This window comes from Mauremys mutica, chromosome 18 (assembly GCF_020497125.1).
Source record: "Mauremys mutica isolate MM-2020 ecotype Southern chromosome 18, ASM2049712v1, whole genome shotgun sequence".
Classification (NCBI taxonomy): Eukaryota; Metazoa; Chordata; order Testudines; family Geoemydidae; genus Mauremys; species Mauremys mutica.
The window spans coordinates 23,348,762-23,372,339 of NC_059089.1; the positions used below are offsets into that span (position 1 = coordinate 23,348,762).

At 43.2% G+C, this 23,578-nt stretch overlaps 1 protein-coding gene across 1 annotated transcript in view; it reads left to right on the top strand.

Annotated features, from left to right (window-relative positions):
* CCDC187 (coiled-coil domain containing 187) overlaps positions 1 to 16,643 on the top strand; it is a 72,329-nt gene extending 55,686 nt beyond the window's left edge. Inside the window, exons 24-33 of the mRNA XM_044993098.1 lie at positions 1,949 to 2,049; positions 3,453 to 3,534; positions 5,557 to 5,681; positions 6,493 to 6,587; positions 7,635 to 7,720; positions 9,188 to 12,186; positions 12,776 to 13,117; positions 13,682 to 13,825; positions 14,397 to 14,522; positions 15,049 to 16,643. Of these exons, the coding sequence (XP_044849033.1) occupies positions 1,949 to 2,049; positions 3,453 to 3,534; positions 5,557 to 5,681; positions 6,493 to 6,587; positions 7,635 to 7,720; positions 9,188 to 12,186; positions 12,776 to 13,117; positions 13,682 to 13,825; positions 14,397 to 14,522; positions 15,049 to 15,204 (4,256 nt within the window). The 3' untranslated portion in view covers positions 15,205 to 16,643. The remainder of the gene's footprint in view (positions 1 to 1,948; positions 2,050 to 3,452; positions 3,535 to 5,556; positions 5,682 to 6,492; positions 6,588 to 7,634; positions 7,721 to 9,187; positions 12,187 to 12,775; positions 13,118 to 13,681; positions 13,826 to 14,396; positions 14,523 to 15,048) is intronic.
* Positions 16,644 to 23,578: the final 6,935 nt, after the last annotated feature.

Consider the following 23,578-nt stretch of genomic DNA (forward strand, 5'->3'; position numbering starts at 1 on the left):
ATGGCCAGTGATGGGACACTAGTTGGGGAGAGCTCTGAGTTACTACAGAGAATTCTATCCCAGGTGTCTGGCTGGTGGGTCTTGCTGAAATGCTCAGGGTCTAACTGATCACTATATCTGGAGTCAGGAAGAAATTTTCCCCCAGGTCAGATTGGCAGAGACCCTGGGGTTTTTTTTTGCCTTCCTCTGCAACATGGGACACAGGTCATTTGCAGGGTTAAACTAGAGTAAATGGTGGATTCTCTGTAACTTGAAGTCTTTAAACCATGATTTGAGGATTTCAGTAATTCATCCAGAGGTTATGGGTCTGTTACAGGAGTGGGTGGGTGAGGTCCTGAGGCCTGCAGTATGCAGGAGGTCAGACTAGATGATCATGATGGACCCTTCTGGCCATAAAGTCTATGAATGTATGTCTCAACCCTCATTTGAACCAATGTAAAATATTTCTGTTGGATTAGGTTTGCTACATTTTGGTGTCCTAAGTAGACCTTGCCACAATTATCCATGTTTTGGTCATCGCCAGATTGGACTTCTGGATTGTGGCCTACTCAAGAGTTACTAGGGAGCTTCAATCTCTGCAGAGTGGTTTCACTTTTATAATACAGTGTAACTTGGTTAACAGGATAGATTTAAGCACTAGTTCTAGCAGAATTAAATAGATGTCAAACTGGTTTCTTCAGGGCCATGAAATCCCAGCATAAGAAGCTAAGGAATGTTGGAACCAGAAGACAGTATAAGTACAAATGGGTCTTTTGCAGACAGGCAATACTTTTACGTGCCACACAGTTGGTTGCAGTATACAGAAGGCAGCTTGATAACATTGGGCTGGCAGACAGTTGATGCGCATGTTCCAGGTTTATGATGTTTCATAATGCACCCCATGTATTTTATGTCATCTGCGTTGCCTCCAGAGGGTGAAATCCAGGTCCCATTGAAGTGACTTGCAAAACTTTCATTGACTTCAGTAAGGCCACGATTGCACTCGAAAGTGTAAAGCTAGGGGCTTAAGCTGGCCTTAAGTGATACATAAATCTTGTGCCAGCTCTCTGCACAGGGGTAATATTTTCACCTAAGATGAAGATTTGTACTTTGAGAGAGTATTTCACTTTGGATCCCAAGTCCCTGCACAGAGGTGTTTTGCCCTTTGATAGCAGAGGCGACGTGTGGAGGGGGACGTGGGGTCATGTGCCGCCCCCAGATTTGCTGCTTAGCTTGTACTGAGCATGCTCACATGGACTGAGCGTGCTCAGTAACACTGCTGAAGCCAGCTGACCTCACTCTGCACCCTCACTATTGGCAGGTGTGGGTTGTCTCTGTTTAACAGTAAAAAAATAATAGAGGCTCTAAGATGTTGGCAAAGCTGCATCTAAGTGTTGCTGTAAATCATCGTTTCTCCAGGCTGGGAATTTCATGGTATCTCCCATGGGAAAATGTGATCAATATTTTCTTACACACAAACACTCACTGTGCAATATGAACGCTTATGAGGCTTGACAATATTCCTGGGTCCTTTTCTTAATAGAACAAATACTAGCTAAAAACCAGCTTACATTATAAACAACCCATCCTTGAGTCTCACTTCCTGGCCAACAAAAACAGAGGTACTTTTGCTGAACCCCTAAAAGAAAGGAGAGGTTTGTATAGCAGGAGATTGGTCTTCTAGTAAATTAATTAAATGGATAGGATGGGCATAAAAATAGCTGTGTGCTTAGATAGTTAATGTTTGAATAGTCTTAAGTATTATTGTTAGTTGCTGCTACTGTTGGGGTGATTTTTATTCAGACAAGGAATATTTGGGGCAAAATCTTGTTTTAAAAAGTTTACTTAAAGACACTTTTTGTAAACCACAAAAAAATTGCATTGAATTTACCAGAAAACTAAAGTATAAGTTAACTTAGTCATGCATAAAAATACAATGTTGTAACTTTAAGAACTTCATGTCTTTCAGAGATTAATGCTCTCTTACATTCGGAACACACAAATTCAGCCGAAATGGATGAAGCTACACTCACCCCTGTTCCGATAGAAGACAAAGCCCATGAATTTCTTGTAAGCACATCCTGCTTTGAGCTCCTGTGTCCACTTATGACCACATGGCCACTGAAGTAATTCTACCCCAAGGCCTATGGGCGAGTCCAAACAGCGATGAAGTGGCGCATTGGATTCATACTGGCTTCACCCTCCCCACAAGGGTGAATTCCACCATTTAAGATCTTGAATAGCTTTATAAGCAGGAGCTCTTATCACCTGCTAGGTTAAAGTTACTAAGGGTAACCGGTTTGAAAATATGGCTCCCTTGTACTGTATGTTGTTTATTTGAGGCTTAAATGCTGTGTGGCCTAAGCAACGACCCAACCTTCCCCTCTCTTGCTCCCAAGGGCAGTAACTATTACATGCTCATACCAGCAGATTATTATCCCCACCACCCACCTGCAGCAGAAATGCAGGGAGGCTGCATAGGGGTGTGTGGGGTGGGGGTGGGGGGTGAGAGGGTGTCTTACGCCTCCTTATGTCTCTGTATAGGCCTGGCCACTGTCTGGCCCTTAAGAGTTTGTCTGCACAGCAGCTGGGAGCAAGTCTCCCTGTCCAGGTAGACAGACTCACAGCAACTGTTTGAGCTAGCGTGCTAAGAATAGAAGTGTGGACATTGCTGCCCGGGCAGTGGCTCTGGCTAGCCGCCCAAGTCCAAGCCCACCCAACCCCCTGAAAGCCAGCTCAAGTGGCTAGCCCAGGTTGCCACCCTTGCAGCAACTTCCATACTGCCATTTTTAGCATGCCAGCTTGAGCGGAGCTAGCGTGAATCTGCCTGTCCGGATCAGGAGGCATGCTCCAAGCTGCTGTGTAGACGTACTCTGAGGTACGTCTACACTGCAAAGAAAAACGCGCAGTGCCCAGTCTAAGAGTCTGAGTCAATGGCTTCAGGCTGCTGAGGCTCAGGCAGTGGGACTAAAAACAGCAGCGTAGCTGTTCCCACGTGAGGTGGAGCTGGGGCTCTGAAACTTGGCAAGGCAGGGAAGGTCTCTGAGTCTGGGCACTAACCTGAGCGGGAATGTCTGCACTGCTAATTATAGCCTCACAGCCTAAGTCAGTTGACCCAGGTTCTGAGATTTGGTGCCATGGGTTTTTCTTTGCAATGTAGACATAGCTTAACTGGCTTTGTGCCAAATCTCCCAACTGCAGAGAGTCTGGGCGTGTCTTCGCGTACAGCACTACAGCTGTGTCACTGTAGCACTATAGTGAAGACGCTTCTCCCATTGGCGCAGTTAATCCACCTCCGCGAGAGGCGGGAGAAGCTCTCCTGTTGATATAGCGTTGTCTGCACAGGGGGTTAGGTCGGTATGGCTACGTCACTCGGGGTGTAGTTATACCGATGTAGGTCTGTAGTGTAGACCTGGCCCCTCTCTCTGCCGTTTTACAATACTAACTCTGACCTTTGAACATTTACATTCTAGGATTCCGATCATAAGGAAAAGAAGTTTGTTTCAAACCGAGCACTAGCCCCTAAAGACAATGAGGATATTAATTCCCATGACAGTGAGTTTACAATGAAAGGTTTGGGGATACTTTCCACTCGGTGTAACTTATGCCTTGCTTGAGTAGGAAATACTTTTCAAGGAACTGGTAAATCATATTTAATGCTATTATGTCCAATCTGTTTCAACCGCTTCAATCAAACTTTAATATAGGCAGAAAGAGAGACAGTCTTCTCATTTATTACCTAAGTGTCTTGCTCACTGTACCGAATGTATAAATCACCTTTAGGCAAGATGTTGGAGATCTGTCTAAGGGTTATTATGAGAGATGATTATACTGCTTTTGCAGAACAAAATCATAACTTATTTGGATTGTGTCATTAACAATTTACTTTCTTTTGAGGTATTTTCAAAATAATTTAAGGGTCTGCATCTTAAAAGAACATAGATCAGTTAAAGATAGACTTTGACAGGACATACTGGAGTTATTTTTGTTTCCAGGTTTTATCTTCAGTTCATATTTCTTGCTCTGAGTTCAACTTATAACAAATAAAACTGGCTTTTTATATATGAGACAGTTATATCATTTATATAGTTCTGTGTATGCAGAGTCTCTGGATTATAAATATATATATATGGTCACATCAGTTCTTATTTGTATCATTTTTACTAATGGCGCATCAAATTCACCCAGATCCCATGATGAGGGCTTCTCAATTCATTTATGTAATTATTTTTATAACAATGATCCAGATTACATAGGCGTAGTATAAGCTTCATTTCAACAAGGTACTTAAGTACGTGCCTAACTTTGAGGATGTGGGTAGTCACATTTTAAGTCAGTTAAGTCAATAGGAGTTTCTCCATTGACTTCAATGAGGCCAGGATTTCACATTTAGTGTTTTTGTCCTCATCTGTATTCCCTGTCCAGAGCTCAGCTCTGTTTCTTTACCTAAGGTTGCCATTGGTTAACTGTTAACACTCGTGCACAGGACAGGTATTTTGCTTTCTGCTAGTGTTCCCTAGCTGGCTCCTTCTGTGCTGACAGTGGAAGATTACTGAGGCTTTCTCAGACTTGGAATTAGAGCAGGTCAAAACATTTGTGTCACACTTTTTTCAAGAAAAAATGGTTTTTCAATGAAATGGTTTTGTCAAAATTTTGAAAAATACAGAATGTTTTGGTTCTCATTTTTTCTCCCCCTTCACTCCATTCTCTTCCCTTCTTCTTCTTCTAGGTTTAGTTCCATCTATATGGTCTTGTGTCTTTGAGTCCATTTCAGTCTCTCCTGATGCCATTCCTTGGAAACCCTGCAGCTAATCACATCCTTCTGTATAATAGGCATCCCATCTCGTCTGGGTCTTTCAACCCTTCTCTTATCCTTCACTCCTAAATTTAACACCCTGTTTCCCATAGCTTTACCCATGTCCAAATCATTTCTCTTGTTTATTCCATCCAGAAGTGGGAAAAAAGGAAGGGAAAAAAACAAATATTTTTGCTTTTTTCCTTGAAAAACTGAAAATTTCCATGGAAAACTGTGACTGGAATGGAAATTTTGTTGTTTCATTCCAGTGTTTCCATGGGGAATACCTAGCACTCTTCAAACATCACCACTCAGAATATATTTCTCAAGCCTGCCCAAACACTTGATGTAGTGCTTTCAGAAGCAAACGATACGCAGTACGAATGTGTTTAGTAAGAGCTTGCATGGTTGTCTTCCCAGTGTGAACAGGGGTAGTTTTTGTCTGAGAATCATGTTAGACTAGACCATTTTTTTATAAAAACATGCCAGAGACATTACCTACATATCTGCTAGATGCTTCAGTGATCAGTGCTTTACATAAGCCCATCTACAGGTAGACCAAGGGGACTAGTAGCTTTAGATATAACAGTGGTAGAAGACACAGTTTGGCTAGCACAGCTCTTGGGGGAGTAAAATATCCTTACGTACAATGGTCAAAAAAGCCATACTAATCATCTGGCACCACTTTACATTCTCATGGTTAGAGCCAGCCTGGTGCTCCTAATGCAGACCACAGGGCCGTAGATTCTTCCTTCTGTGTCCCAATAATCTGTGTATTGCAGGTAATGCTACCTCATCCTCAGTGGAAGAATTAGAAAGTGATACACTGACAATGGAAAAGGTGCACAGGGTGCAAGGAGAAAGCCAAGAGACTGCAGAAGATGAAGGCTCATGCCATCCATATAAGGTGCATGGCGGGGCTGCTATTTATGTTTTGAAACTGGCTTTTTCCCAGATAAACATGCAACCAAATAAACCCTCAAAATCAGCCGGCAAGACAGCATGAACTCAAGCTGTTGGCATAAAAGCTAACTTGTTGTGCCAGTGCTTTGTTGCAGTATGTTAATGTATGACCCTTAAATCGGATAGGTTGGCTTACTGTGGCAGTACAACTCTTATATATATATGGCCCTACTAAATTCCTGGTCCATTTTGGTTAATGTCACAGTCATAGGATTTTAAAAATCATAAATTTCAGTTTCAGATATTTTAATCTGAAATTTCATGGTATTGTAACCGTGGGGGTCCTGACCCCAAATGGGGTCATGGGGAGGGGGGTCGCAAGCCTACTGTAGGGAGTGGGGGTCATGGTATTACCACCCTTTCTTCTGTGCTGCCACCTTCAGAGCTGGACAGCTGCTAGCCGGGCACCGAGCTCTGATGGCAGTGCCACCGCCAGCGGCAGCGCAGAAGTATGGGTGGCAATACCACATCATGCCACCCTCACTTCTGCGCTGCTGCTAGTGGCGGCACTGCCTTCAGTGCTGGGCTCCCAGCCAGCAGTTGCCGCTTTCTGGCTGCCTAGCTCTGTGAAATCTGGTCTCTCCTACAATAGCCCAGTTTCAGGGGGGAGATCAGATTTCACGATCCGTGACGCGTTTTTCATGGCCATGAGTTTGGTAGGGCCCTACTTATACAGCTCTCCATTTATATTCTCTTTCTCCTACATAATCAGTGGGGCTGATTCTTCCTTTGTCTCTTAACCATGGTCCATGCAGGCTAATGATGGTGACAGAGGCTCAGGGTTGATTTCAGGTGGAACCTCAGCAGTGGAAGCACAGACAGGAAAAGGAAGGCAGTCAGAGGAGCCGAGGTACGTTAACCCCTGAGAACATGGACTTCTGTCCCATATTCTGTTTCATTCACAAAGGATCAAAGCCTGTCCCAACTTCAGAGAGCCCTGACCCAATGCTAGTGGTTGGTTCTACTGCAGAAAGGGGGAAGTAGGACATAGGGACCCTGCACAAGGGTCTGCTCACCATGTGTGCCATGGAATCCTGCAGGGATCCATTAGCCTTTCCCCCTGCACTGAGGGAAAGCACAGAACAGCTCCACTGCCATTCTGTGGTCTGGGAGGGAGGTCAGGGGGTGGAGCCATCTATTGCTTGGCTCCAGTGGAGACCCCCTCGTTCACTGAGTGACCTCTTAGGCCGTGTATTGACTTCCTGAGCAGTCAAATCACAGTAAATTCAAAGCAATGGATTGCAATAGGATATGAAATCACAGCTGAGCAACAAGGGTGAATTATTCTTCCAGGTTAACAGACTTAGACATAAGGGGCAGGTTCTGCACTTGGATGCCAGTATGAAAATCCCATTGAAAGCATTGAGAGCCATAGAGCCATACAGCCAAGGGAACATTTGGCCCTAATCTATGCTTATAGTATACACGTGTCTGAAGATCATATAAGATGCGACATAATGGGTCAGGATACTGAAGGCACTAACTCCTCCTATTGAAAATGACAGTTGGTTTATGCGGAATCATTTTATGGGTCTGATGAAGTAACTGTCACATAAGCAAAATGGGCATTGACTTCCAGTTTACATGTGTAAGAAATTACTGCTAAGAGCTGATCCAGAGTCCTCTGAAGTCAATAGAAAGACTCCCATTGACTTCAGTAGACTTTGAATCAGGCCATCAGTGTCTGAGAACACAGTTAAAAAATAAGTAATACCATTTTGTCTTGACCAGCCCATTTATTTATTGTGTGTAGACAATGATTGACATATTTAACATTATATCCAGCATTCATTAAGATCACCCGAATACAGGGTTTAAGTACTAATGGATGCCAAGCTCTTCCTAAATTCACTGGAAGGATACTTTAAATCCAGCAAACGTGTGACTGTATTTCCAGGACAAATGTGAACTCCAAACAAGACTCAGACATCACTTACATGGGTGTAAAAAAACTCCAGGTGTCTGAAATCCTTCCACTGCAAGGTAAGAAACAAACAATTTTTTGCAATAAAGTTTGTGTTTTTGTGTAACGCCATAGAAGGGTTGACTCACGGCTGGTGCGCCCCCTTATGGCTGGATGTGGGAGTAGCAGACTCTCCTCCTCTCGCTCTCCCTGCCAACAGTTGCTCCAGCCCTGAGATGGCCAGTGTCTTCTCACACCTCAGCCTTTCAGTCAGGTCATGTTTAGTCTCACCCCTTCCATGGTAAACACAGAGTCCAACAAACTAAACTCAAATGAACATAACGCCTTGCTGCTACCCAGGCTTGCTCGCCTGCGGGCTCTTCACCCCTTCCCAGGCTCTGCAGAGATGTCCTTCCACGCTTTTGCAATGATGCCTCCCAGGGCTTTCTCCCTGGAGGTCTAGCTTTAAACTCAATAGTCCTTCTTCCCTTGTGTCAGGGTGTTTCCATACCACCTTATCCAGTGGATCAGAAGGGACCCCAGATCCTCCCTGTCCTTTGGGTTCCAGTCCAGGCAGGGACCTTGCGGTGAGCAGCTAAGATTTGCTGCCTCCCTGGATTTCATCCTACCTTGGCCTTCTTTCAGGCCCTTTCCCACAGCCCCTTCCTAAGCTTGCTGCACATCTGCCTCTCTCTAAGTCCTTCCTTTACTCTCTACCAACTAGAGATGGACTGCAGAGTTCTTCCCCTCTCTCCCAGCAGCCTCCTTCTCATCTGGGCTTCCTCCCTTTATGCTCCCCACACAGTTCCTTCCCCAGCTGGGCTTAATACAAATAAATAAGAAGGAAAAGGTGCAACCAGGTGAATTAATTGCTCTGTCTCTAGTTAACTCTTTTAATTACTAGTGTGAGATACATCACAAAAACACTCGCAGATGAGTCACAACCCCCTTTAGCAGCCAGTCATCATAAAAGATAACAGCCTACTATTGCTACCAGGTAGTGGAATTACTCCTTTAGCTCAAATGATAGAGGTCTATGCTTTGGTGGTGAAAGTCCTGAATTTAAACCTTCTGGAGGTTATTATATGTGCTCACTATTTACATTATTTAGCTCTTCAGTGTTATCTGGCCTATTTTAAATTTATGCACAATATGATATTAAAAATGGTGCTTGCCTTGACTGCACAGTTAGTGTTATTGACTTTGAAATGAAAAATGCAACTGTGAACAGAAGGTGTAGCTTGAGTAGGAAAGTATTACATATATATTATATAAAAAAATCAGTATTTGCCAGATGGAAAAAGTTAATATCTGGAGGGCAAGAAATGTTGTTTGCAAATTTCTAAAAGATTCTTGCAAACAGCAGAATGAAAAGAAAAAGAGAATAGGCCCTAGTCCTGCAGCTGGCTCCCCCCAGATCGAGACTGATTGAAGTAAGGGAGGAAAGGCCCTAGGAGGAAAGGATTGCAGGATTTGAAGGCTCAAGTACTTGACAGTAACCATTTAAAATAAAACTAAATGACTGTCCTGATCGCTGATTTTGGCAGATGTTCCAGTCAACGAAGAAGAAGCGAAAGTATCTGCACCATATGAGAAAAATCCTGCTGAGGACAACCAGTTGATTAAGCATGTGGACAATGATCCGTGTGATCCCTCTGATGAAGAGCATGCTTTGAAAACATGTTCAGAGGGACTAGGGTCCACAGTATCATCCACTGAATCACACGACTCCTCTCTGAGATGTGAGAGTGTAAACTCATACCACTCCCTCCCTGAGTTTCATAAAGCGACTGCAGTTCGGATCGATGTCTCAGAAAGCTCTGTTTCAGACTCTGAATTAGAACCTCAGGACACAGATATCAGCCTCCCTGAGGAGTTTACCATCCAGCAACAACTGTGTGGTGGTGATGGTGCTGATGTGTTTCCTAACCCTTTGACAAAGGCACAGATAGCAGTAAGTGACAGAAATGAATTATTATCCAGTGATATATGTGATGAACAAGTGCCCCACGATGATTGCAATCGTGAGGCCTCATCGCTCTTTCATGGCTCTGAAAAACGTCTTGGAGATGTTTCAGAATATGAGTATACTTATGAATCACATTCTGTCACTTCCTCAAACAGCGAAAAGCCAACGATAAGTGCCTCAGGTAGAGAAGAACCATTTTCCTTTCAGTTCGATAACACTGCTAATGGAAGGACCAAGCCGTACTTGGAAGCTTCAGCTGTACTGCCTTGCTCAGAAAACTGCAGTGTAAACAAGATCCCCTCTCAGGGAAAATCTGAGCAGCATTCAGATTCATCATCCAGCTCCTTATTGTATAATGATGACTTTTGTACTGAGAAGACCTTTGAACAACAGGGTTCTGCAACTAGCAAAGCTGAAAAGGATGGTGAAAGTTATGATTTATCTGTTGGTCAGAGTAAAGTAGCGTTCACGTGGTTTCCATCCGAAAGTTCCCTGAAGCATCTAGATGCTGTTCCTGAGCAGTTCACTAACTGTGTATTGCTTCCACCTAAAAAATCCATGACAAATGAACAGATGCCATTGTTTCCTGTAGACTCTTCACTAGCCTCCAGAGACTCGTCAGGTTTAGAGGAAACTAAAACTAATCAGACAGAACTTTTAACTGAAGGACACATATCCAACAAACCAAACGAAATTGCATCGCCACACTTATCAGTGCCCACAAGTTCTGAAGAGGCTCCTACAGAAGCTGAAGTCAGTTCATTTGACACACAAACCTTTCAGAGGGTGGCTGCACAAAATCAAAATAACTCAGCAAGAGAAGGACAAACCTTCAAGAAACCTGAGATGGTGCCGTCTTGTTCTATCACCTCCAAAAAGCAGTTGCCACAAGCGAGACGCTGCCCTTCTGAGAGTGAAGATGATATGATTTTTATCAGTGATGAGGTTCTGCCTCCTATTGATAAAGATGCCTTGTCAGAAATACTGTCTCCTGTTGATGAAGTGCTATCCTATGGAAGTGTTGATTTACCATCATCTAATAAAAAAGATTTGTCATTGTACAGTGAGGACCTTCCCACACCACCGGAAGAGATAGGGGGGATAAAAAGTGGGGACATTAGCTTCAGCACAGAAGACTTCCCTTCTCCGCCAGAACAAATGACCTTCTCCGAGAGGAGAGATTCACACTATTCTCTGAATGAAGATGTGTCAGGACAAACAGACAAGTTACCCTCATTAGGTGATAACGCTATGCCTGAAGAATTGCCCCCACCATCTTCAGAGTTAATGGATGTTTTTTCAGCTCAGGACGGGACTCTCTCTGGAGGTTGTTGGAGTAAAGAAATTATTTCAGGCGGAAAGGAGAACTTATTAGAACATGTGACAGTGGAAAACGAGACAACACTGCAGCCATTAGGCTCACTCTGTATGTCAAGTCCCACTTCTTCAGGTCAAACCATTAAAAGGATGGAACATTTAAAGAAACAAAGCAAGCCATTTTTAACGCTGTCCAAAGCTCAGGAAGATCATGACAACCCATTATTATCATTTGAAGTTGGAGACAGAGTATTAGTGAAGCACATCCAGCCAGGTACGCTGATGTTCAAGGGGTGTACCTCTTTCAATGAAGGCTATTGGGCTGGCGTGGCACTTGACAAACCAGAAGGTGATCATGATGGAACTTATGGAGGAGTGAAATACTTTGTGTGCGCTAAATATTTTGGCATCTTTGTCAGACCTGATCAAATTTCACATCTCTTGGAGGATAATGAAAAGAGTTCTGATTACTCCAGGGATGAAGACTCGTTCTCTGATGATGGATCATCCAGGGGGGACTACAAACGTGCTGATGATAACCAGCAGGGAACAGGATATACAGAGCAGAAACCTGAAGATACATACAGTGCACGAGGTTCAGCACTGAAAGAAAACAAGTCTAGATCGCACGCGTCCATGCCATCAGGAAAAGAGCACAAAGGACAGTTTCCTACCGATGAGCAGTATATGTCCAATGAATTCATTTGTCAAGCTGACTTTGTATGTTTAGAATCAGAGAAGGAAACAACAGAGCTAACACAAATAAAGAAGGAGACAATTGCAGAAGGTGTGCTTCCAATGAGAAATAAAGACAGTAACACAGGAGAAGTAAACAAGAGCAAACGTATTAGTTGCTTGTTGAAAGACCAAGAAAGAAAGAAACTGGCTGATGATATCTCAAGCGAGATCACAAAAAAACTTTTGTATGACACTTTAAGTGCATTTTCTGATACAACCGAACACAAATATAAAAGTGCCTTTGAAAGAGAACTGCGGAATCATGTTAAAGGCCTAAAAAAAGAAGGCAATCACAGCACTAGCTTATCAGAGCGATCAGCTGAAGTTTTGGATGTCTTACTGTGTGACTTTGACACACATAGCATTCATGGGCCTCACACAGCACAAACAGTAGCAGAAAAAATTGTAACTAAATTTGTAGATGATGCAGTGAAAGAATATAAGAAAATTAAAAGGAAACAAGGAGCTAAAGCAGACATGATGTTTCACCTATCTTCTGAGATTCCTCAAGGCTCTTTGCCAGTAAGTATAGACTCAGGAGTTTCTTTGTATTCTAGATATATCTCTTTAGGCCTCGATCCTGCTGTTGGGTATCTGCAGGCAGACCTTTGTGCTTGTCAAGTTGTTTTTTGCCATCAGTAAGTTATATAATGTCAAGAGAACAATTCGGGCCAAATTCTATTTGGGAATGTGCAAGGGAATCCTGAGTCTGGCTCCCTTCCAACCTCTGAGGTAATGTTCTGCCCAGGGAGGGACGTTCCAGAGAGGCAGTTAAGGATCAGGGGACATGCTCAGCGTGATTCTTGCATAGACCATGCTCAGCCTGACCCATCGCAGAGTAACTCCATCACATGCAGAGCACCCCTGCAATCAGCAAAGGTGTGTGTGGGTGTGGTGGGTTGTGCGTGGAGCCAAAGACAGTTACAGTTAAAACTTTTGTGCAGCATTAATGTACATCTGCTTGGGGGTCAGTTATACTGGAATCTGGCTCTTAGCTGTTAAGCTTAAATGGCTCTTTGAATATTAGCAAACTGAATACCTCTTAAAATTGAGAAAAAATACAAATGTAAATGCAATGGATTATTTTCTTTTATTTTTTTTCCCCTTCAAGTTCCTTATTAAGATCCTCGATGCTGGTGTTTTTGGAAGCTGTGAAGATTTTGATCAGCTCAATTCTATCCAACATACTAAGGAAATAAAAACTCAAAGGCAAACTCAGCATAGATTAGATCACTGGCACTCAGCTCCTTGGAAGAAAACAATGGAGGTTCCTCTGGTGGTACCACATAATAGTTCACATGTGAAGATACTGTCTGCACATGCAGTAGATGAACTATGGACTCCTCAAAACATTTGTTCAAATTCTAGGAGGATCAATGTGCCAAAGGATTTTGAATGTAATGACATCTCAGATGACGATCTGGAAGCAGAAAGCAAGAGGATTTATAATCAGGTATTTTTAAAGTGTTAGCTGCGGTTTAATATTTCCAGTTTTTAAAAAATGAAAATTGTTTTTTAAGGAGCACCTAACTTCAATCTACTGGCTATAGCAAAGGGAGATCAAAACAGGTACAGAAAACTGAAGAGTTAATACATTATTTTTATTAAGCTATTGTGAAATAAAATATAGATTGCACTGATCTGAGACAACTATTTTGTTGCCGTCCATTGGGACACACAAAACCAACATGATTTTCAGTCCCTCCTGTTCACTATTACATGTAAAACAGCAGCAATGCCTAAACTATTCATACTTGCACAGTAGGTGCTCGGATAGTGCTGTGCTGATAGTGACTAGTATTAGGGTTCATATGTTCTTTAGATTCTGGCCACTAGAGGGTGGCATAATCATACCCACTTTAGAGATGTCAGCAATATAATTGTGTGTGGGAATCTTGCACTGAGTCTGGAGACTCCAGGGCTGCCAGTCTGGCCCCTTTCACCAGCCTTTAACTTTTGAAAAAATAGCAGTGGCAGATTCAATTGATTTTGCTATTCTGTTTCCTCTTTGTTCCAGGTTATAGTTGATTTAACTCATGAGCTGCTACACGCAGAATATCAGGTGACAGCAAATCCAAATCCTCTTCCGTGGCTCAAAGAAAATTTGGATTCTCGCTATTACAGACATATTTGCAGAAACACAGATATCAGTGAGGTCAAGGTACATCATGGGGATTTAAAGGGCACAATTCTGAAAGTCAGTGTAGAGATCTGAATGTGTGATGAGTAAAATGGTAAGGAAATGTATAACACTTAGGTAAGCAGAGTGATAAGAGCATAACACAGGTGGTGATAGAGAGGGTTGATCTGAAATGCATGCATAAAAATAGAGTGAGGTGGGCAGCTAATCCAAAAATCCCCCTAGCACATAGACTTCTAAAGCCATTTAATTATGAATCATTAAGCTGCAGGCACATATTCTACAGCCTGGAGATGTTTTTATGTTAAAAGAAATGGGAATTGGGCCTCTAAATCTCTTAGTCAGCTTTAATCAGAGGTGTAGCCTTTAAAGTATTCTCACTTTAAAAATGTATTTTTCAGTAATGATGACCTTAAGCCCAAACCCAGGATTCAGCACATTCCACACCAAACCCACAAACTTGGGGACATTTCCAGATTTTGAATTTGAATTTCACAGATCAAATCAACATTTCTCATTTGCAACTTCCACATCAGTGACAAATCTTATATGCATAGCATTACAGTTCAGTTTTTTTTTATTTATTTCAAAGTCATTTATTCAGGGAGAAATTATTAAGATAATGAACTTGGAAAAGAACAGTTTGGAGATGAAGAGGAAACTCCTTAATATGACCAAGTATGGAAATTGTAAAAGGGACCGAGTGGATCTTATTCTGGTAAGCATAATGGAGATGTTTTATATTTTATCTATATTAAATCTACAATCCTTATGGACTCTTGCAACAGAGCTACATTTACTTAAAATAACATATTGAATGTTATGACTCTCCTGTCTTTATATTTACAATAATAATCCAGCACTGGCAAAGCATTAACGCTCAGGTGATGGATTTGATTGCATGTTCTAATGGTTGCTTTCAATGGGAATTGCAGTTACTCAAAAACTCCTAAATTTTGGCCTTGAATTAGTTAATTTTATTTAGCTTTCTGTTTGAATGCAGAATTAAGTCTGCTCATTGGGCTCAATCCTGCAAGGTTCTGAGCACCATGGCCGTGCGCCAGCAAAAACTTTAAACAAGTGTTTAAGCATGTTACTTCTCCTATAGACTTCACAGGAACTACTCGTGTGCTTAAGGTAACGTGCAAAGTTGCTTATCTGAATAGGAGACCAACTGCTCAGCATCTTGCAAGATCAAGCCCTTTTTCTAGATGTCAACATTTATGTCTATGCTATATTTTTAGATTCAGGAGCTCCACAAAGAAGAATCTCAGTGGACTGACTATGCTGAGGATGAATTAGCTGTGAAGATGAGAGTTACTGAAGACATTTTTGACAGCTTGATCCTTGATACAATAGGAGTTCTTAAAAAGATCTCTCTCAAAAGAACTTCTGATTAGATGTTTCTCTTCGAGCCCACAGTGGTGCAGGTTTTAAGCTCTGTGAGTTTCAATGCAATGGTTCCATAAGCACATGCTTAAGAATTTTTATTCTGAACTTTGCATCCAATACCAGCATCTCCTAGCTAAGTTATATGTTCATGTTCACAGTGAAAAGGGTGCAAACAATTGACTTATAGGGATGAAAAAATATCACACACACCCTTATGCACTGTAGATAATGTCTTCATGGCAGCCCCACATATTCTGCTCCAAAAGGCCAAGAAAGGGTCAGCCCAAAGGAGGGGCCACCACATCTGTGGTTAGGCAGATCCTATGACCCCCTACACACCTATAGAGAGGCTGTGGGAGTGGTCATTGTGGCAACCTACAGGCTGGAGTTGCAGTAGCAGCAGCTACAGAGCTACCAGCAGCTCTTCACTCTGACCCTGGATTGTGGAAGTGGATTTGATCTCCCTAACCCCCTCCAAGCTCTCCCTAATTTCTCAGGATTTACGCAGGTGGAATGGATTTCGTTCCCATATGAGACCACGATGCCTGCTCTCTGCACTAATATCTCGCCCTACTGCTCATGTGCCTTAGAACCATGCTGTGCCTTCTGCTGGTTGTGCTAAACCCCTCAGTTTCTTGAGATAGTTAAGATTAAATTGGAGAAAGCAAAATTAGACTGGAGCAAGAACATACTGTACAGAATGATCCTGCGCTGGCTGGGGTAGGCAAATGACCAAGTAGGTATTTCTGTTTTAGTGTCTGTGCTCTTATGTAAATGAGACACATACCAATTGTCTGTACACTGTGATGCACTTTATATGGGATACTTCCTATCAGCAGCCCAGTTTGATGAATGCTGTATATATTTATGAAAATAATTAGGTCTTTGGTATGCATTTAGCACATGTGAGTTTGTTTGAATTATTATAATTCCTCTAAAAAGAATGTATGCTGAGCATGTACGACTTGCCTTGGAATGGGCAAAATTGGGAAACTGAGGAAGTAGAGGAGGAAAATGATCACATTCCTTGATCTAGATAAGGTTTCCATGTGTGCCCTGTACTTGCATTTTTTTCATATTCAGAGAAGACCAATGACTTTGTTACTGTATTAAACAAACATTGGCCAGTAGAGACTAGGCATCTGATTTGTTTGCATATGATTTGTTAATTGGTGTTTTATTTAAGTTACCAATATACAGAAACTGCTTAAAACTGAGGAATTAAATAATTAGTTCAGTTGATTTATTAAATCTTACTCATTCAGGGAATCAAGATTATTTAATATAATTTATATGTAACTGTTTATATTTAAGGCACAATATTTAAAATTTGGTATTGTTGAACAAGATGTAATTCAAATGTATTTTGTGTTTATATTTTTAAATATAGATATTTCATGCTGCAGTTTTCATATTGATTTGTTAGGCTTCTGAACAACTTAAATAAAAGCTTTCTTTTTTAACTGTTTTCATCACAGACTGGAATGGACTGAATACCATATGTTAATACATTTATATTATTTTATTAGTTACCCATTTGTATCACAATCGTGCCTAGCGGCACCAATAAGAGACTAAAATCCCATTGTGCTAGGAATTGTACATCCATAACATGAAAAGAGCTTACAGATGTAGGCAAAGATTTGTGCATATCCTTAACATTACACGTTATAGTCCTTTTGCACTCACTGATACTGTTCACATTGCATAAGTTAGCATGTGTGAAAGTCTTTGCAGATTCAGTCTCTAAGTAAAGCAAATAGTGGAATGGGCAGTTCTGACATTCAGCTGCAATATTAAAATATTTTCTATTATTCAGACAGTTCTGGTGAAATTAGCATGTTGTGGGGTACAAGTAGAGGCACTACCACAGGAACACACATTCTAGGCCAGATCCTTAGCTGGTGTGAATCAGCATTGCTGCACTGACTACAGTGAAGATGTCAAATTATGCCAGCTAACGAGTTGGTTGGACTTTCTTGTGTTTAAATTCTCATTCTTAATGTACCACTAATGGAGCTCTCAGTTAAAAGTGCCCAAGCCAGAATTGAGATCAGCAATGCACACGTGTTCACCCCAGTGTCTGGGTTGCACTGGCTCCAAAAAAGGCTAACCATCACGTCACTCTCCTCCAATGCAGTGCTACTGTAGACAGCAAGTGCTGATGTAATAACCCCAGCAGTGCAAACTGCCCTCCCACCCTCATCCCAGAAGGCATCAGGTATTTCCCCAACAATTCTGTTGGTACACAGAAAGAGTTGCTAAAGCTCCCACAAGCCACTGCTTTGGGAAGCTTTGATGGGAACTGTTCGATAGATACCAAGAGGGAAATGCGTTGCAATTTTTTACGAGAGCTATGTGTGAGTGCAGGATAATACTTGCAACCAAAACAAGATGGCTGTCGTGGACTCTGGCACCATTCCTGTTTACATGCGTGCCATCCTACTGGTTCGGTTACAGTGTTTAGATTCTCTACTGTAGAAACAAGCTTTGGGATCAGCTACCCTTTCCTGTCACCACAGTAACCTGACCTCTGCCCTTTGTACCTATTGAATGAATTGAAATTAAAACTCTTGAGGGTGAAGGCTCTAACAGAATCAAAGGGCAAAACCATCTGATGGAGCGAGAAGAGAGAACTGGCCTTTCGGCTGTTTCCAAATGACATGAAAAAAGGAGGGACAGAGGAAGAAAAACAGCTATGTGTTCTGAACATTTGGAATCCCATTTTGAACATCTGGCTGAGGGAAGGGTGTCCCTGAGTCGCTTCTCACAGACTGAGGCAGCTTGGAAGACTGTTAATGCTAAAATAAATGTGATGGTAATCCACACGCCCTTCAGTCCCTAGCCAGCTACAACTGGACCACATGCAGAGGTTGCTGAGCCTGCTACAGCCTTGGCTAACAGTACAGGGTCTTTTAACTTAGGTAGAAGAGGCTCATGCTTTGGTTTCCCAGGTTCACTCCCTGATGCCAGCGACCCACCCAGGGTGCAATGTTACATGCCCTCTGCCCTTTTAGGGAGATTAATTTTCCTATTTTTATCCTCATGGTAATTCAGCTCTTTGTTTCAACAACAAGGTTTTCTTATTGTCAGTACAACAGTGTTTGACCTTCCATGCTTGTCTTCCTGCACAAATGGCTTTGACACCTCTGGTTTGTAACCACTGTTGTGTATTTTATTTGTGTTATAGCAATGACCACCACCCCCCTTACAGCCTCATGCAGCAATTCTATTTACAGTGTCACAGAATCATCATCCCCTTTTTGACAGAGAGAGAAGAGCTTTCCCTTTACCCTACCCGGTGCTGGTTGGCTATACACTTCCCTTCCTCCCCCAAGCACCTCCTTCCTGTGCTCTTTTCAAACTACTTCCCTGCTACTTCACACTTTAACTTCCTAACCCCAGTCTAGCCTAGTAATCAGGCACACCCCTGACTAGCCAGGCTTTCTCTGGAGGAACCTAATTGGTGCTAATAGTGACCAGAGTGCTGGCTCAAGCTCCATCTCTTAGCACTCTGTGGGTTAATAACCCATCTAGCTGACTGGGACAGTTTGCTCCTGTCCTGGTTTTACAGCCAAGTTGTTGGGTACAGTAACACATCTATATGTTGAAGAACCATAGTTTTCTCAAAGTTTACTTTCTTATTATATAGTACCAGCATCATCAAGATTCCTGTTATATAGTTAGCAATAAAGAAGTGTTTTTGAGTATAATTTATATATGTGAATGAGTGCCTCAAGGGCTTGGTTTATTTTAGAGTATTCAGATTGCAGGGCTGTATGTTACACTTGAGAGAGATGACCATTACAGCAGCAATCAGGAACCTAAGTGAAGCCTGAACCTTTGCAGGATAGCTATATATAGAAGAAGGACAAAGCTATAAAGTAACTGCTGCTTGATGGGAATAAAAAGTTTATACACAGAACATGTCAGACATGTTTAATATCCTCCACCATTATGTGTACAAAGCCTTAGACTTTGGCACCCAGATATATTGACCTGTTCAGGCAGTGGCAAGACTTCAATATCAAGATTACTTTATTTCAAGGTCTAATATTTTGCTTGCCTTGGTTTTGATCAATATTAACCTCCTGGGTCAATAAATCTTGATACTAGCCTCAAGAGAAGTCATTATCTTTCATAGAAAATGATTATTTCTCAGTTAAACCCTACATTTAATTTTCCTGTAATCCATCTCTTTCAGTCTCACACATTTAACAATTCTTCTTCTGAATAAAATGCACTCTAAAATACCTTAAACATCACCAATTTAAATTCCTCGTTAGCAGCAACTAGGAGATTCTGATGAATTTAGACTCCACTATTGAAACAATCTCATTTTGTTGCATTGGATATACAATAAAAATAGAGTCAGACAATTCTTTGGATCAAATTAAAAGATGACATAAAGAGTGGCGTAAGTTACAATTCTGTAAGTAGATGTAAAGGAACATAGACTGCTAAGGGGTGGCAAAGAAGTGAGTAGCAGGTGAAACAATTAACAGGAAAGTAAAGGATAAATCAAGGGGTGAGACCAGCATTTATGTTATCTCTGAATTTGGCCTGTTGGATATTTAAGGTACAGCAGCTACAAGCAACTAATATATAGCAAAAAGGGCCATATGGAAATTTGTTCTCAAAATACAGATCTAGCCAAATGCAAAAAAGTATCTGACATCCCAAGAACTTTTGCTCATTTCTGTTTCGGTGATGGCGAAACTTCAGTGTTGAAAAATGTTTAACCTCCAGTCGGCCCATAATGCCGGTCTCCACTGTCCACTTTCATGGTTTTTCCTACGCTGCCCCTCATGCTTGCACAACTCCCTGTAAACTCCCTGTAAACATCTGCAAAACTAACTCATTATCTTCCTTGCCAACAAACAGCCTACAAAAAAATTAACAGGGGTAAGGCACCTGGTGTGCTGAGACCCCTGCCTATCACACTGGCCAATATTGTCTTATTGTTTCCTTGTACTGCTTGTTGGTCCATCTGTATCCATCTGTTATTTCCTGTCTTATGCTTAGATTGTAAACTCTTTGGGGCAGGGACTGTCTGTTCTGTTTGTACACCACCTACTACAATGGGGTCCTGGTCCAGGATTAGAGCACCGAGTCTTTATGATAACAAATAATAATAATCGTGTAAAGAACACTTTCAAATATGCACAATGAATTTGTGACTGGACTGAGGCCTGGTCTACACTAGGACTTTAATTCGAATTTAGCAGCGTTAATTCGAACTAACCGCACAACCGTCCACACCAGGAAGCCATTTAATTCGAACTAGAGGGCTCTTTAGTTCGAATTCGGTACTCCACCCCGACAGGTGGAGTAACGCTAAATTCGACATGGCTAGCTCGAATTAGGCTAGGTGTGGATGCAAATCGAACTTAGTAGCTCCGGGAGCTATCCCACAGTGCACCACTCTGTTGACGCTCTGGACAGCAGTCGGAGCTTGGATTCTCTGACCAGCCACACAGGAAATGACCCGGGAAAATTTGAATTCCTTTTCCTGTCTGGGCACTTTGAATCTGACGTCCTGGCTGGACATCGGGGCGAGGTCCGCAGCACCTGCAACGATGCAGAGCTCTCCAGCAGAGGAGTCCGGGCAATCCAAGAATAGAAAGAGGTCCCCAGCATGGACAGACCGGGAAGTCCTGGATCTGATCGCTGTGTGGGGCGAGGAGTCTGTGCTGTCGGAGCTGCGCTCCAGCAAGCGGAATGCAAAGACCTTCGAGAAGGTCTCCAAAGCAATGATAGAGAAAGGATACAGCCGGGATGCAATGCAGTGCCGCGTGAAAATCAAGGACCTGAGACAAGGCTACCAAAAAGTCAGAGCGGCAAACGGACGCTCCGGAGCCCTGCCCCAGACATGCCGCTTCTACGAGGCACTGCATGCCATTCTCGGTGGGTCTGCCACCACTGCCCCACCAGTGACCGTGGACTCAGTGGATGGCATAGTGAACCTGGACAGTTCCTCCTCGATGTTCGCCGATGGGGAAGATGAGGAAGGGTCTGTGGAGGACGGCGCAGGCGACAGCGAACACAATACCGCTTTCCCTGACAGCCAGGATCTCTTCATCACCCTCACAGAGATCCCCTACCAACCCTCCCCGGCCGTTAACCCGGACTCTGAATCAGGGGAAGGATCAGGCGGTAAGTGCTATAAACATGTAAACATTTATTTTTTATAAAACAGGTATAAAAAAATAGAAATACTATATATAAAATTTTCAATGAAAAACTATATGAAAAGTAGGTCCACACATATAGGGATTGAACAATAATCCTCCAGGGACAATTCAAGAAAGGTCTCATTTAGGTCCTCGAAAAGCCTCCGCAGGAGGTTCCTGGGGAGAGGTGCCTTGTTGGGTGCTCCGTGGAAGCACACTCTTCCGCGCCAGGACATCCTTATGTACATGGGAATCATCGCCTCCACAAGCATGGCCGCATATGGTCCTGGTCTCTGCAGGGCTTCCCTTAGCATCCGCTCTTTGTGACTCCGAGGGACCCGCATCAGGGTGATCTCGTTCATGAAATGCTGCATCTAATTAGGGCAATTAGTGTATTGTTACTGTTGTGAATGGTTGACTTTTACTTTGCATAACAATGACCCTCGCTTAACAGCCACGTGTTGTAGGCCACATAGGAAAAGCATACATTGATCTTTCCCGTGCACTGGCGGGAGTGGCTGGAAAAGGGTCAGAGTATATGATTTCCAGATTGCCTTTAGCGGGAGGGCACAGCTATCCATTAACTGATAAGCAGAATGTACTGAAAGGCTTACCAGGACTGTCTGCTAGACGGATTCAGCTGTCTCTCCCCACTTGTCCGCTCTCCTGTGCAATGCCGCAGCCAATGAGAGCGTATTCCGAAATCTCGAACTTGTCCTGAGATCTCGTGAGACTTGTTGCCCTGTATGGTCTTGTTCAGAGAAACTGACTAGACTGTGTTCACTGTTTGCAAACATGTATCTGTTCAAGGAAATCAGTTACTTTTCCCATCACACAGCTTCGGCTCTTTCCCGGACTGCCCCGGCATCCCCCTCGCAGAGGCTGGCGCAGATTAGGCGGCGAAAGAAAAAGACTAGGGACGAGATGTTCGCGGAACTGATGGCCTGCTCCAGAGCCGAGGCGGCAGAGCAGAGACAGTGGAGGGAGACCCTATGTCAACAGCATCGCACACACATCGAACGGGAGGACAGGTGGCGGCAGGAAGACCAGCAGGCGACTCAAACGCTGCTTGGGCTAATGAGGGAGCAAACGGACACGCTCCGGCGCCTTGTTGATGTTCTGCAGGACCGCAGGCAGGAGGACAGAGCCCCCCTGCAGTGTATCTGCAACCGCCTTCCCCCGCCAAGAAGTCCTGCCCCCCCCTCACCCAAAAGTACAAGACGGAGGGGTGGTAGGGGCCGTGAGAACTGTCACTGCACCACTGCATAGCGCTAATGTACCACACACCTCTCACGCTATACATTTGTAGAAGTGCTTCCCTTACAGGCTCACCCAGTCCCAAATCCAAGTTTCATCCCCCCACTGTGTATTAGATTATTAAAAGCTGTTTGCTGTTATTCACTGTTTCGGTCACGTCTTTCGTGTCAGAGGATTTTTTTGTGTATGGGGGGGGGAGGGGATTTATAATTGCACGGTATAGCCTACATTACCAGGGTACAGACTTGGGGCCATGATCAACTGCAGGGCACACACACACTGCAGTCAGTAGGCACCAGGGTCACTCTGTGTGGTGTATGCTGCCCCGGGTCATTCTGTGATGTGTATGCTTGTCCAGGGTCCTAGCGCCTGCCACCCCCTTAATGTTAAGGCACGCTGCCCTTACCATGCACTTCCACTGTAGCAACGAGCCTCTCCGCTGCCCTGAGCCCCAACAAGAGCCCTCATCCACGGACAGATACTCACCCTTCCCCCACACCCCTCACCCCTTCCTACGCCCAAACCCGCAGCCCACTGCCGTCATCCAAACCCCTATCCAAAGAAGGCACCACTCGCCCCTTCCTGCAATCCCTCCCCTTCATGCACAACCACTTGCAACCGTCCCCCACCCCAGAGACCTATGTAGGAGCAGGAGGATGTCATTCCTCTATGGAACAAGCGGTCTGTACATCAGTGCACACCGTGCCCAGCACAGTATGCGTCCATGTTTCAACACCTGAACAGAAATGCAAAGTAAAACAAAGATTTATTAATAATGAGTGTAACAATTAATTTGCTTTAAAACGTGCTTTGGAAGTGGGGGAAACTTGGAGAACGGGGTATGTAACCGCAGATCGAAATTGACACATACAGACACAGGCCCAGGGTCAGTTTCTCTTGAAAGCAAGTGGAGAGTCATAGGTTACCCTGCTCTCCGAGGAAACTTGCTTTC